The following is a 15,903-nucleotide window of genomic DNA, read 5'->3' as shown; positions in this document are numbered from 1 at the left end:
TCGTTGTTGTCCAGTATAGACTAAGGAAACTTTTATTTACCCTTTTAATCGTCAATTATATGTCAAGCACTCGCTTAAAAAGTGAAGAGCTAGAACAACCAGTTGACGAAGTCGAGCGTTTTATTAATTTACAATGCCGAGTTCATAATTTCCGAATTAAGTACGGTCTTCCTTTTCCAAAACAAAAATCAGAATCTAAACCAGTATTGGATGAAGGACCAAAAAACCATCCTCTTAAGTATTATGTTGTTCCTTCACATAAGGAACCACACAACAACATTGATGCTTCTGCCATCAACCGAAACGATTTCGAGTGGAAACCTTTGTTGTTATCAGTCGTTCAACGAAAACAATTTTCAGGTAGTCCTACAGATGATCCAAACTTACATTTGTCAGTGTTTGTGCAGTACACAGACACAGTGAAAGCAAATGGTGTCAGTCCCGAAGCGATTAGACTACACCTTTTCCTTTTTTCCTTAAGAGATAGGGCTAGAACTTGGCTCCAGTCTCTACCTTCAAACTCTGTAACCACATGGGATGAGTTGAAGAAATTCTTCTTAGCCCGATATCTCCCACCAAGCAAGACTTTTATGCTAAGAGCTCAAATCAACGGATTTAAGCAAAAAGATAACGAATCTCTTTTTGACGCTTGGGAAAGATACAAGGACATGATGAGACTTTTTCCACACCATGGCCTTGAGCAATGGCTGATTATCCTTACTTTCTACAATGGTCTTTTTGTATAACACTAAAATGAATTTGAGCACTGCAGTTGGTGGTGCTTTAATGGACAAACCATATGATGAAGCCTATGAACTCATCGAGAACATGGCCCAAAATCATTTCCAATGGGAAGGTGAACGTGCTGTTATAGAAAAACCAACTCCGAAAGGCAAAATGTACGAAGTCAACGGCATAGACCGCGTCAATGATAAAGTGGATGCACTTACTCAAAAGATCGAAATCTTAGCCATAACACCAACAGTTACCGTAGTTGCTGTAACTCCAAAATGTGAATTATGTGGAACCCCATGGCACACTAATGTTGATTGTCAATTATTGGCTGGTATTCCTACCGACCAAGTAAATTACGCTCAAGGAAACCCATATTCCAACACTTACAATCCTGGCTGGAAAAATCATCTGAACTTTTCTTATAAAAATAACAATGCTTTATTTCCTCTAAACCCAACACTTGTTATTCCACCTGGTTATCAGAAAGGAGCCCTTGTTGCTCCACAAGCACCTAGAAAGTCAAATCTAGAGATCATGATGGAAAACTTTATGAATGCTCAAGCTCAACAAAACAAGGATTTCGAAAATCAAAATCACTAAGTTGTCTACCAGATTTTATCTACTCCTTTTTCTGCCTTGCACTGAAACATTGGGGACAATGTTTGGTTCAAGTATGGGGGAGGAGCTTTCCCGTTTTATTTTACTTTATTTATATTTTTACTGTTTTTCTAGTTAGTTTCTTAGTTTATTTTAGTTTAAGTTGCTTTTCTTTGCTGTTTGTGTTTGACCGAGTCATACATGTGATGTTGAGTCATATTACATGGTATTCTTTTCTCTTGTTGATAAAATTCCCTTAGATTTAACCCCTAATAAAAAAATGTGTTATGGTTCAATGGCATGACACCTCGAGAGTATAGGTTGTTTCTCATTCTTAGGCTTTATTAAATAGACTCAAGAAAGTTTCAATAATATCGGTATTGTCCTAACACCCTAAACTCCCCAAGTATGAGACATCGATTTGAATAACCATTATGCCAAGATCTTAAATTCTAAGCTTTTGAAGTAGCCTCTTAAGTAGTTTATTTAAGCAGTCAGCACCATCTTAAGCACAAATTGAGTAAGTAAGCCGATACAAATAAATGTATGGTCTCAGGCTAAAAGCGGGGAAAAATTGTGATAAGATATGTCCCTTCTAAGTTAGGTGATCCTCACCCGATCATTTAACACAACGGTACAAACTATTAAAAATGTAGTTCATGCTTAAGCAAATTTGATATGTAAGTGCGAAAAATAAAAAAATATGAAAACGAGACCATAATCACTAATAGGTTAGCCTACCATAAATGTGTACGGATAACAGACTTAATGTGATTGCGCTAGAATGAAAAAGAGGTGAAAAAGAACAAAGAGTGTAGGTCGAGTTATAATGGCATGATTCGGATTTGTTTGCATAGGAGGGAGTTTTTGTCCGTGTAATGCGAATATGTGTCATTACGGTATCCTTATTATTTATATCTAGTACCTATCTATTTAACACTAGCCTAGCAGCGTCTTACTTTTAAGAGTTTTGTCGTGCCTATGTCTCAGGCGCTGTACTTGATTGTTTTTCATTTGCGTTGGGTGATTGCTTAAGGACAAGAAACAGTCTAAGTGTGGGGGAGTTTGATAACGAGAAATTGTATCATGTTTTTAGGATTCTATCGCATGTTATTCATATTTATTTCAATATGCTTTATCACCTTTTAGTTCATTTTTATTCGTTTTGCAGTTGTTAGCGAGTTTTGGTGCGGATTCGGAAACAAATCAGAAAAGGAGCGAAAGAGCAGCAAAAGAGCAAGATTCTGCCTATTCCGCCCAAATGACGTTCGCCATGTGTATATGGCATTCGCCATTGGCCTTCCTGCCACATCATCTAATGATCAAGGCAATGGCGTTCGCCATTATCATGCAAAAGCAGTTCTGCGAAAGTGGGCGGTTTTGTGCAATTTTCTCCAACCTATTTTCCCTCCACTTTGCTTGCACGATCAAGAGATGTTACAAGGATGCAAACCTCTATAAATATGACTATTAGAGGTGTTTCATGGCATCCAAGTTATGCGGAAGCTCTGTTGAAATTGCTTCGTAATCTTATGCATAAATTCACCTGTAAAAGTGACAATAACTCACATCAAGGGATTGTCGCACTTGTTTTCTTTCAATTTTCATTGTACTCTTGGATCAAGAACAAGCCTGCCGAAATTTTCGTTTCAATTCAAAGTCTCAGTTTCTTTAATTTCAGGTTTTTACCGTTTTATTATTTATGCTTGTTATCTCCGTTAGGATATTATATGGTATGTTGGTTTTAAGTTTAGTTGTTGCGATCATGTTATTTTTAACTAAAATTATGTCTTGCTAATTTTGTCTTAGTCTGGCGTATGAGGATCGTCGTTACCGACAGGAATCAATAGAAATAATAAGCGTGAAATTATGATTAAATTTAATTATGGTTTTAGTTTCCAATTGTATGTTTCATTTGTTTGACATGAGAGTGAAGAACAAACTAAGGTTCTAGCCGATAGCGCGAGAGTGTGAGAAAGGAACCAGATAGTGGAAACTAGGTATCGATCCTAAAAACAGCGAGAGCGTTTTAGGCATCATTTATGATCTCATTGGTTTTCAAAATATGCTTTCTAATTGAAACGAGCGAGCGAGAGCAAAATCCTCTGGTTAGGAGGTGTGGTTTTAGTCAATAGCGTGAGAGTGTGAGACGAAGTCTTTAAATCAATATTTTCTATAAAATGCACTAAAATCGTAATTAGTACCTGAATTCTACCTAATCCCTTAGGAACACAGAATCCATATTTCGGGCTTGTTTTATCATCATTTTTAAACCTCTAGCTATTAGCGTTTATATTTCCGTTCATATCCTTTTAAACTTTAGCCTTAGCTTTGCAATTGCAACTAAAGATAACATTAGTTTGATTATTAGTTTGTGTGGGTTCGACAATCTTTTAAAACTACCCGATAAATTGTATACTTGCAGTTATTATCCGACAGACACGTCAGTCGCGATCAATCCTTTGTGGCACGTTTCTTTTCTTCCGTTCCTTCTTGTTCTTCTTGTGTCTCCTCACTCGTAATTCTTCCGTGTGATAACTGGCCCAATTGGTTGTGTTTCTTCCACCGATTGCTGCGTTTGAGATGCTGCAACTTCAAGAGGCATGATGATTGTCGATGTCTTTCTTGGAGAACCCATTATGCTTGAAGAAAAGTAGAAGTGGATGAAAAGATCAGAAATATGGTTTTGATGGGATGCTTTTATAAGAAAGATGCGTGCCTTGAACATTGCAAATGGGAAAGTAAAACTTCCAAGCCTTTAATTCTTGCAATGTTAACTTTTGATGATTGATACTCTTGAATGTCGCATGACATTTTGAGAAACACAGAAAACACTTTAATCATTTTAGCCGTTTCTAAGTATTGGGAAGTGTAAAGGTTGCTCATGTTATGTTTTTACCAGATTTAATCTTTCCCGTATATTCTTTTGTGTTGGTAAACATATTTTGTCCTCTTCTATGCTGACATGTTCACTTTTTATTGATGATAAAATGGGGAGAAAATTATGGGAATATTTAAGAAGGTTAAAAATATTTTTTAATGCTTTTAATAATCTTGAACCCTATTCACTCAATATTATTTTGATATTAATTTCTTCTAAATGAATTTAATATCACCGAAGTTAAATGACTAGTTTTGATTTAACAAAGACAAGGATTTAAGGGAAAGCTTACAAACCTTACATTAATGAACTATCAAAACTAAAGGAAGAGCTTATAAACCTTAATTTAAGATTTGTCAAACTCATGGGGAGCTTACAAACCTCAGACCCTGATATTAGACTTTGTTGATTGAAATGATAGAATTAAATTAACATAGATAAGGAGTTAAGAAGAGCTTACAAACCTCATTTTAATGGACTATCAGACTTAGGGGGAGCTTACAAATCTTACATTATAGGACTGTCTAACTTATGCGGAGCTTACAAACCTCAGCCTCTGATGTTAGACTATGTAAATTAAATCATCAGCCATTATTCTTAAATATATTTGTTTGTCATCATAAAAAAGGGGGAGATTGTTATAATAAGATTTGTTCATCCCCTTAAAAGGATTTGATGATAACAAAGTATTTAAAGAACAAAAGGGTTTGCTAACACTTTGTTTAAGTGTGCATGATCACAAGAATATAACTAATCCTGATTGTTAGCATATATGAAAAAGTAATTTAAAGTCTGATTCTAATTGATCAAAATCTGACTTAGTTCATTGTCTCGGAAGGCATCGGACTATGGCCTCATGACCCAACTTCTGATGACAACTCAGACTCTGAAGGTGTGGAGAGCAGTTACTTTGTACATTGATTTGAAGAAGTCTTGTCTAATCAAAGCCCCAGATTTACGGACAAAGTCAAATAGGGTTTTAGCTTTCCAAGGCTCATGAAAAATGGATGTGACGTCTTCAGACCGTTCTACCTTTTGGTAGATACCTAGTACGCTGAAAGCTTTAAACCAGAAGCAACTCTCCAACATCTCTCTTGGAATACCTCTTCACTAAGTTTGTTGTTGTTCATACCTCTAACGACTCTTTTTCTATCTCTATAAAAGGAAGCTGGAGATTTAAAGGAAGGTTACAACTTGACAACATATAGAAAGATCTTAGCATAACTTTGAGTTGTTCTTGTAACTAATATAGCATAAGATCTTAAGATTTCTTATGTTAGATTTATCTTATAAATCTTAGAAAAGTTGAAAACCTTTGTGATTGTTGCACAATTGTCTACTTCTGATAATGTATAAAAGTATAGTAGTTATCTTATCTACTAAATAATTTGTTTAAAGTAGAAGAAGTCTCTCACACGCGTGCTTGAGCAAGTAAGTGTTGAACCAGAGGGTTTAAGTAGGAAGTCCCATCTAGGTAGATTGAGCAAGGAAGTCTTGAACCATATGGTTTAAGAAGGAAGTCTTGAGCAGGGGCTTAAGCAAGAAAGTCTCATTCAAGGGTGTTTGAGAAGGAAGTCTTGAGTAGTTGCTTAAGCATCTTTAATCACTTTGGTTATAATGGAAAGCTCTCGTTGAGAAAAAAGGACTGAACTACTCTCAGTTGAGGAGAGGAACCAGGATAATTTTTGCGTGTTGCTTGCATTTACTTCTAAAATTTATATTTTCGCTGCTGTGTTTACTTTATATTAGAGTCTGAACATTGTTCAGAATCTAAACGTATTGATTCATAAGTGAAATCAATTTTTAGCATACACAATTCAATCCCTAATTTCTTGTGTATTATTCTCACCTTCAAATAGGCCCTTGTAAAAAAGAACAATCGCTTTTTCAAAAAAGTTATCAGTGAGTTTTCAAAAGATGCGAGCGGAAGGTTTAATGTGAAAATATGAAAATTATATTTTTTGAAACTTGATCACGTTAACATTAAATCGATTCACAAGCACCAAAGATGAATATGATGATACACAAGGTATTCAATTAATTCGGTTGTATAATCCATGAGGTGTGTTTATACAACGATTCAATATAGTGAATTCTAACCTCAAATGTTTCTTAGAATTTTAATCATCAACTTAGCTTGATAAGATATCAAATTCTAACAAAACCAAATCTTACGTAATAAATCATTACCAATTGAATAAACGATAGACTACACTATAATTGAAATACCTAAGCATGCAAAATTAACTAAAATTAAATGCAAGAGAGAGAGAGAGAGAGAGAGAGAGAGAGAGAGAGAGATGGCACCGAGATGTATAGTGCTTCAGTGTTCGTTCTCGCTTTGCCTACGCACACTCTTCAATGGTTTCCCATTGGAACCTACATTGTTCCTTTTTATTTGACAAATATTTGTAAGATTTCATACAATCACCGATCCATAATAATGTTGAGAATAATAAAATCTCCTATCTGGATCTTGACTTGTATACATTGTAATGCCAAACTCTTCTACGTAACTTTTAATCGATTAACACTTATTGAATCTTCCAATATCACCAATCTTCTCCAAGCCTCCGTGTGTAGGAATCAACCTCTTGATCCTACAGATTCCTTGAGCAATGAATTATCTGAAGATTTGAGAAGAACTTTGCCATATTTGTAGCCTTCCACACAGTAACTACTAAGGAAATTTGGAGATAAGAACCTAATTCTTTTTAATGGAATTTCTCAACACCGTTGTCAATCACCTAAATATTGCAAAACTTCTTGAAAATCTCAACCAAATCTTCAATAACAATTAGTTTCAAGAACGTACCTCTTTCAATTATTTCAAATATATCGTTATCAAGATGTGAATCAAATTGAAGTTGAAGATGTAAGAATTTTGTTGCAAGAACTTGAACTTTCAAAAACATAGGTTATTGATTTTTCTCGTTGAATCACACAAAATTAATGTTAATGTGTTGATTTGTTGCTTGAGAAATAATGACAAAAGGTTTTATACATGATTGAGATTAAACACAGAAAATGGTTGAAAAAGTCAATTAGATTCGAATAAATAGCATTTTATGATTTGAATCAAATAAACGAGTGAAGTGGAATAAAAGAAAAACAAAGTTTTGACCCATTTTTCAGTTGTTTCAAATCAAGAGGAAAGTGTGATTTGAATCAAAGACCTCGTGATTCGAATCATGTGTTAAATTTGTTTCGAATCAAACAGACTGAGCTAACTGAAAAATATGGAAGATTTTGATAATTTAAATTAGGTGTAAAGTTTGATTTGAATTAATTGTGGTAGAGGTGACCTAGAGTTTGATGATTCGGATCACGTGTAAAATGTGATTCGAATCAAATTGTTTTGAAATTTTATGGTTTTCCTATGTCCAAAATGATTCAAATCAAGATTTGTGCTAGATTCGAATCAAACACCTAAAATCCCAAGTTTTCAAGTTTTTCAAAAGACTTTGAGATTTTTCTTTCCACCCAACTATAATTGATTTCATATATGGTTCTTATTCCACTGACATATGCAATTTATTAAAAGCATCATGATCAAATTCAAACATAACCAATAGTTTATGCATGCTGAAAATGAACAATTTCAAAAACATGATCCAGAGAGGTGCAATCATGAAGGAGACTCAATAATCGAAAGTAAATTAAAATGAAAGTGGTAACACAAGCAATAAAATAATTGTATTAGGGTACTGCCCCTGAATGTATTAGGGACATGAAACTACATGACGTTTTGGACGCGTCTACATGATCCATTTTAATTTGATTCTAGTTGAAATATGCATCCATAAAACTCATAAATTTGTAGCCTAAGGACCCATCAACCAGTCGATCAATATTGGGTAGTGGATATAGGTGTTTAGGGAAGACGATGTTTAGTTTAGTGAAGTTGAGGCACATGCACCAATTTTTTGATGACTTCTGAACCAAGACTATGTTAGCAAGCAATTGTGGATACTTAACCTCTGTTATAAAGCCAACACTTCTTAGCTTATGAACTATTCATCAATGGTTGCCCTTTTCTCCTTCCCCACCAAAACTTTCTCTAAGATACTGACTTTATCGTGGAATCAATGGCGAGGCGGTGACAAACCAATATGGTATCTATCCCTGGCATATCGAAGGGAGTCCAAGCGAATAAATATACATTCCTCTTCAATAGGGAAACCAACTCCTCAGTCTCCTTAACATCAGACATGGGGGTTCCTAGCTTGGTGACTCGATAATCCAAATATCCAATCCGGACCTCCTTTAGGTCCTCTTTAGGAGTGAACCTTTTGTTCTATGCCTCCAATATGGAATCTCAATTTACAGCATTTCATGCATGCTTGGCTACGGGGCAGAGATCTGTGGTGATCTGCTCCCTTATCATTTCTATAATGTTCTAATAATAATCCTGAGTGATCTCCTGGTTCCCTTGGACCACCCCAACTCTCAATGAGAAGCAAGTATTTCATGCTCAAATGGAGAATGCAAGAGATTTCACAATAATCTTAGGATGGGTCGTCCCAAGATGACGTTGAATGACGATGAAACATCTACTACAAGATATTGCACCTTGATTGTCTTTGCACTTTCCTCCAAACGGAACCTCATCTCAAGTGTTATGTGGCCTTTGACCTACATTTTTTCGTCTGAAACACCAACTAAAGAGCCTTGGAAAGCTCGAATGTCATCTGGGTCAAGTCGAAGCCTCCAAAAAGCGCTCTAGAACAAGACATCAATTAAGCTTCCAGGGTCAATTGACACTCACTTTACATGCCAATTATCATATTGCACCTTGATGACCATGAAATCATTGTTGTGATGGAGGATGTCAATGTCGTCTTTGTTGGAAAAGGTAATTTCATACTTTGGTTCCTTCTCTAAGCCTATTTCAGGACCGGTGTGTATAACATTCATTGTCAAAATCTTCCTAGTATACTTCAGGAAGGAAGAACTAAATTTTCCACCATTAGAAAAACCTCATGTAATGGTGTTGACATCGATATTCGAGCTTCGCTTCACAATCCTTATGGAAAAGGTGGCAAAAATTACTGGTGATAATAAGTATAACCCAAGTTGGTTTTATCGGAGCCTAGGATGGGCATTAGTCGAACTTGCTAAAAAGTACAATGAGAATCAACCCTTAATTGTGTAAGGTTGTCTGACGGTTTTAGGGTTGTTGTTGTTAGTATTAGAGCAAGCTCACGCGTAAGGTGAGAAGCTCACCAATCTGTGTGGCAATTGAATGTCTCATCTCAATCTTGTAGTTGGAATATTTATAGAGGTTTATTGGATTTGAATTTTTGAACACATAGAGGTCTAATGGACGCATATTATGATCGGTGGGCGACTAAAAATCACACTCTGGAAGGCGTATTTTTCCCCTTTGATTTACCTTTTCTTAGATAAAACAGAGTTATTACAAGACATCTTAATTCTTAAGAGAACGCGATTAAAAGAGAGAAAATTTTAATTTTTTTAAAAAAATATGAATATTATATTTTAATAAAAAGACTCTTAAAAAATAAAAAGAATAATTTAAACACAATAAATATTAATCTATCAAAATATTAAGTACGACTTATTCAAAAACAAGTATATGTTTATTTAATTATATATGCATAAAAATTATTAATCAATCCATAAAAAAACAAGTATATGTTTATTTAATTATATATGCATAAAAATTATTAATCAATCCATAAAAAGTATGTCAAAACAAGTAAACTGATTGAATTGGATTTTTTTTTATAGAAAACAATATTAAAAGACGTATAAATATTCAAAACAAAAACATATTTTAATATAAATAATATATATACTATGAGTAATTTTTTTACATAGATATTAAGCTATTTATAAGTCATTTGTGCCAAATTATATATTGTTTTTTAATTTCATATAAATTAAAAAAATATAATTACCAATCATAAATTATATATTAAAGTATGACTTTCTAATAAAAAAGATAATTGAAAATAAATATAGTAATAAATAATATAATAAAAAAATATTATTTTATTAATATTGTAAAGTATAATATACAATTTCAACAAATATACTTTAATATGTCTACATAAAATTTGAAATATACTTCTTTCAAACGAATAAAAAATGAAATTAATTATTGTGCACATTATTAGTGGAAAAGTCATTCATTCATAAATAAATTTTAGATGCAATGAAAGTAAAAGTCGAACACTTGTAAAAATTTAATGGTGTAATTTTTATATTTTTTCGGATATATCAATTAAACATAAAACATTATCTCAAATCTTGATTATTATTATAAATAAAATTTTAAATTATTTAATGTTATCATTTAATTAAGAATTTTTATTTAATTTTAAAATATTTAATGCAATTATTGATTCATAAATATCAACAAAAAATATTTTAGTAAATTTAATTTATATTTTAGATGAAATTAAAAAAAGTTACAATTAATCATTTTCTTAATTAATATAAAATTAATTATTTTTATTTATAATAGTACTAGAATGAAATAGGAGTAAGTATATAATAAGTAGTTTTCTTACAAACTAAGATAATGTATATTTTTATGAAAAAGAAAATCAACCTATAATAACAATAATATTAATAACCTCATAAATGAAATGAAAAATAAACATGTTTGGTTAAGACCAAAATTTAAACACCACTACTTTTACAAGTAAAGAAAGAGAGAGTAAAGTTAATGATCTTTTATCATAGATCTCATCATTCCTCCAGACGTGTCACAATCTCAACCGTTAGATCAAATCCTTAAAAGAACCCAATTTCGTTGATATTTATTTCATCATTATAATGAATGACCTTTCACCAGCCCAAGAACGATGCTGGTGAAGATAACCAAAACCAAAACCAAAACCCTTTGATTTTTCGAATACCCTTTTGGAAAAAGCTTCGATTTTTGTTGAAATAACAAGAATTGCGAAGTGGGTTTCTGAGAAAATTTGAATTGGAAAAAATGGGGGCTTGTGCGTCTAAACCTAAAGTCTCTGGTGATCTTAAAACGAAGAAGATGAATAATCATAATCATCGTAGAAAAAGAAGAAGGATTCTTAGAAAAAGGGTTTCTTCTCATAAAATTGAAAATAATGTTGCTCACTCTAATTCTGGTTTGCAAACTTCTAATCGTGCTTCAGGTACTTACTTCAATTTTTTCCTTTTTTTTTCTGTTCATCTTTGATCTAATCCAATCCAATGATTTTTTATTACTATTGTTGTAGTTTATTAAAAAAAATATAGTTTTTATTGAGTTCTGGTGCTTTTTCTGAGGTGAAGTTTATGATTTGGAAAAATAAATAAATTGATGTGTGTTTGATTGGCATTGAAGTGAACTGATTGTCTGTTTTTTCAGATGCTGCTTGGTTTGATTCTATTTCAGCTTTGGATTCTGAATGTGATGATGAATTTTACAGTGTCTATGATGGTATGTAGTTTTTTTATGGTGAATTTATCTAGTTTCATTACTTGCATGATTGTAGATTAATATGGTATTTTTATGGTTTAATTATTTTAGATTCATGGTATGGTATAAGTTTATAGTATAATTCGTATCACGAAACGATCCTTTATGTGGTCGATGTTGTTAAGAATTGTCAAATATGGTAAATGCAGAGGCTCGATGGGCCACTGCGAATTTGGTAAAAGCTACACTTTGTAGCTTCGAGCCGTGATTTTTCGGTGGACTCACTTCCGATCCAAATATGCACTCTAGTTAAATGAATAGCGATAGGTTTTTGTATGTTGAAATCGGATAGTTCTTGAGGTGAGTTAACTTTGTTTTTAACAGGAGAAATTTCTGCGAGTCATGCTGATGATATTGGACAGGAAAGAAGACTAACTCCTGATCATTGTGGGATTCTGCAAAATAATTGTTTGCCTTGCCTTACTTCGTCTAATGTCCCTTCTATTGAGAAAAAGAAGCCAATGAGTCCCGAAACATCGAGTGCGCGAAGAAAGTCACTTTCCAAACTGTCGTTCAAGTGGAGGGAAGGGTCTTCTGACATGGCGTTACGTGAGTGATCTTTCAACTCTTTATTTATGCTCCGGTTTTATGCAAGTGAAGTTACAATTTAGAATGACTTTGAAATTGATGAAAAAGCTCTTCATATTAAGGTTATGTATGATGAGTTTTTGAGATTTTAGATGCTTGTTGCTAGTTTTTAATGGTTTTTCTTGTTACTGATTATTTACTTATCTTTTGTTTTAGTTTCCCCTAAGGCGTTCAAACAAAAACTAGTAGCGGGTTCGACTATTCCGTTTTGTTCAATTGAGAAACAACTCCCAGGTACTTGGTCACCGCTTGAGCCAAGTTCCTTCAGAGTCAGAGGAAAAAATTACTTGAGGTATGCACCAAATGCTTACTTTGAACTTAGCTTTCTTTCTGTGATTGAACCTGTTAGCGATATTTATAAAAAAAATGGACCGGCCGGTTCAACCGGTTGAATTGGCCAGTTCGCTGGTTAGTTCGATCTCTGTTGTATTGCAGTTTGGTTGAACCGTGATCTGGAGGTCTTAACGGTTCGATCTCTGGTCTGTTTTTTAGGACATTGACTATTAGGATGAGACTTGTGTAGAGGCCGTTATCATTAATTTTTTGTTGCGTGGTTTGCAGGGATAAGAAGAAAGAATTTGCTCCAAGCGGCGCCGCTTTCTATCCCCTTGGAGCTGACCTCTTTTTGTCTCCGCGAAAAATTGATCACATTGCTCGATTTGTACAAATTCCTGCGATAAATATACCCGGGGACATCCCTTCAATTCTTATTGTAAATATTCAGGTAATTGCATATTTCCTTGTTCATATTAGATATGAACTTGGAATTTTCATCACAATGTTCAATTTGTTCATAAAGATCTTCACATATTTGTGTTCTTTGAGATGCAGATACCGTTATATCCTGCTACAATCTTCCAAAGTGAAAACGACGGTGAAGGAATGAATGTGATTTTGTACTTCAAATTATCTGAAAGATATTCTAAAGATCTTTCAGACCAATTTCGAGAAAATATCACTGTAAGTTGTTAGTATTATGCCGCGTGTTACAGTAGATGTTGCTTCTAGGATTGTATGATTAATCTGTAGACAATTCATTGACAAGCGTGTGTTGTTTTGTTTCTTGACAGAAAATGATCAATGATGAAGTCGAGAGAGTTAAAGGCTTTCCTATGGATTCAATCGCACCGTTCAGAGATAGATTAAAAATTTTAGGTAGAGTGGTGAATGTGGAAAATCTTAATTTAAGCGCGACTGAAAAGAAGCTGATGAATGCGTACAATGAAAAACCTGTTCTCTCACGGCCTCAACATGAGTTTTACTTGGTAAATACAATAACATATACTAGTTTCATTGAATTATTGTCAGAATCATATCTATAAATCAACTTCACTTTTAGTTTTTGTTGCTGAAAGCATTTTTAGTAGCTCGTTTAGATATCGGTTTACCACTCACGCATTTTCATATGCAAAGTTGCTTACATCGTGGCATTTAGGCGCACCCGTTTTTGATTGGTGCACTGGTATGTCATTTGTTACCGTCGTTGGCTATGAAGCATGGAAACCGCAAACACAACACTGACACGTTGACATCGGTAATAACTTAAAATAAATAAATTAAATATAATCACACGTGTCGGTGTCGGTTTTAGATACCGACACTAACACGGACACACCTTTTTTCAGAGGTGTCGGTGCTGCATAAGGTGCTGCGTAAGTCGTTGGACAAGTCATGACATGCTATGATGCACTGACACAGACACGAAACACTCTTGACACGTCCACATTGGTAAAAGTGCAAAAATTGAATGTAAAATAGCGGCTATAGCTTAGCAGAATTTTAAAGAACCGCTATTGTTTTGTCACATAACTTTAGTTCGTAATGAAACTTGAACTCTGATATATTCTGTGATCTGTGTCGGTGTCGAACACCATACACGCTTTTAATAAGGTTCTTATTCTGAATCTCTTTTATTTCACAGGGAGAAAACTATCTTGAGATAGATTTGGATGTGCACAGATTTAGCTATATTGCAAGAAAAGGATTTGAAGGCTTCATAGAAAGACTGAAGCTTACTAACCTGGATTTTGGTCTCACAATTCAGGTTACTATATTTTCTCATTAATTATGGAAACAACTTATATAAAAACAGTTTAACTATATTTTTTCTTCCATTATAGAAATAATTGAAACATAAGTACTTTTATATGATAAGCACTTAGGGTCTGTTCACGATTAGATTATTTGAGTTTGAGTTTATCTACTGACATATGCACTTACAAGACTATTAAGAAGAGCTTATGAAAACAACTTATATAAGTTGTTTTCATAAGCTGGTTAGGATAGTTTCTGAGAACAACTTATAACTTTTTCTATGGCTTTTGTGATACAGGGAAACAAGCCAGAAGACTTGCCAGAGCATTTATTATGTGCAATTCGGTTGAACAAAATTGACCACAGCAGTTTCAACCAGATTGGTGTTTCAAGTTAAAGCTTAAACATAAAAGAGCTTAAGCTTAATGTAATATCATAATCATTATATTATATTATATATAAGAATGTTAATCATAGAATATTTTGAGATGAGATTCTGTGGCTAACTGCCATGTATGTATGTATCTTTGAATTTTCTTGATTCATTGATTAAGTTGTAGAATGTACAGTGATGACAACATTAAATAATTAAATTGGAAAAACATATTTAATTACTCAATAATCTCATTTTATTACTAGCAAATTTAATTGTAGTCAATCTCGACCTTTAATTTTAAAATTAGACGATTCAGATTTTATTTATCCACTTGTTTTCATATTATTTTCTTTATTACTATTGAAGGAAAAAAAATTTAACAACAACAATAAAATCATAGAAAAATATGTATTAATTAAAATAATGAAAAATAAAAGTCTTGTTCATTAAAAAAGGAACAATGACCAACATATTTACCACACCAAATAAAAAATATGGCTGACATATTTACATGATATAAAAAATAAACTGAGAAATGACAAAATGTACCCTAAATTTGTAATAGAGATAATCATAATCAATCTCTATTTGTTGGAGAATTCATACACATTCCACAAATGGAAGATAGAAAACTTCTATTATGTACCTTATTTTGATTGTTTCTTGATGAAGGTGGTGAATTTGCTGCAATTTTATTTTCATTAGTTCTTGTTCCCACCACAATGTTGCTTCCACCTTGTGACACATTTTCTTCCTTGACTTGATTCTTCTTTGGTGAAAGACTTCCACTTTTTGGTTCCATGAATGGCATATCTTGCCATATTCGACCCGACGATCCTTGTCGACGAAACGAGCATGAAGATCTTTGCAATGTGTTCATGGTAAATTAAGTTTTTGATATGTTTTTGTAGTAGTTTTTTTCTTCAACAAGTGTTTTCAAATGATCATGTAAGTTTTTTTGATTTGGAGAGATAAATTGATTTAAGTTGTGGATAAAGAATTTTTTGTTTTGTTATAAGAATATGGCCATGATTCATGTAAATGCAGATATAGTAAATAGAAAATATAGTTGTGTCTTATCCATACAATTTGAGTGGTTCATCATAGTTTCAATATTGGAAATGCTACAAGTGGTGTTACTCTATATACATGGTGCTATATTATAGGAGATAATAATAACATAGTAGAATCATAACCACAAATCTTATGTAATTAGGA

At 33.2% G+C, this 15,903-nt stretch overlaps 1 protein-coding gene and 1 non-coding gene across 2 annotated transcripts; one reads left to right on the top strand and one right to left on the bottom strand.

Moving 5' to 3' along the window:
* Positions 1–590: 590 nt before the first annotated feature.
* On the bottom strand, positions 591–697 carry LOC127115940 (small nucleolar RNA R71). Its single transcript, XR_007800937.1, has one exon. It is a non-coding gene; the product is annotated as a small nucleolar RNA R71 (small nucleolar RNA).
* A 10,245-nt stretch (positions 698–10,942) lies between these two features.
* LOC127122617 (uncharacterized) lies at positions 10,943–14,923 on the top strand. Its single transcript, XM_051052924.1, has 9 exons — positions 10,943–11,361; positions 11,577–11,648; positions 12,012–12,236; positions 12,432–12,567; positions 12,837–12,999; positions 13,107–13,235; positions 13,346–13,540; positions 14,197–14,319; positions 14,608–14,923. Exons 1-9 carry the CDS (start codon positions 11,184–11,186, stop codon positions 14,704–14,706), a joined length of 1,320 nt encoding a protein of 439 aa, XP_050908881.1. The 5' UTR covers positions 10,943–11,183; the 3' UTR covers positions 14,707–14,923.
* The last annotated feature ends 980 nt before the right edge of the window (positions 14,924–15,903 follow it).

Source organism: Lathyrus oleraceus, chromosome 1 (assembly GCF_024323335.1).
Source record: "Lathyrus oleraceus cultivar Zhongwan6 chromosome 1, CAAS_Psat_ZW6_1.0, whole genome shotgun sequence".
Taxonomy (NCBI): Eukaryota; Viridiplantae; Streptophyta; class Magnoliopsida; order Fabales; family Fabaceae; genus Lathyrus; species Lathyrus oleraceus.
Note: the sequence above shows the minus strand (reverse complement) of the source record. Positions and strands in the feature narration are given on the sequence as shown.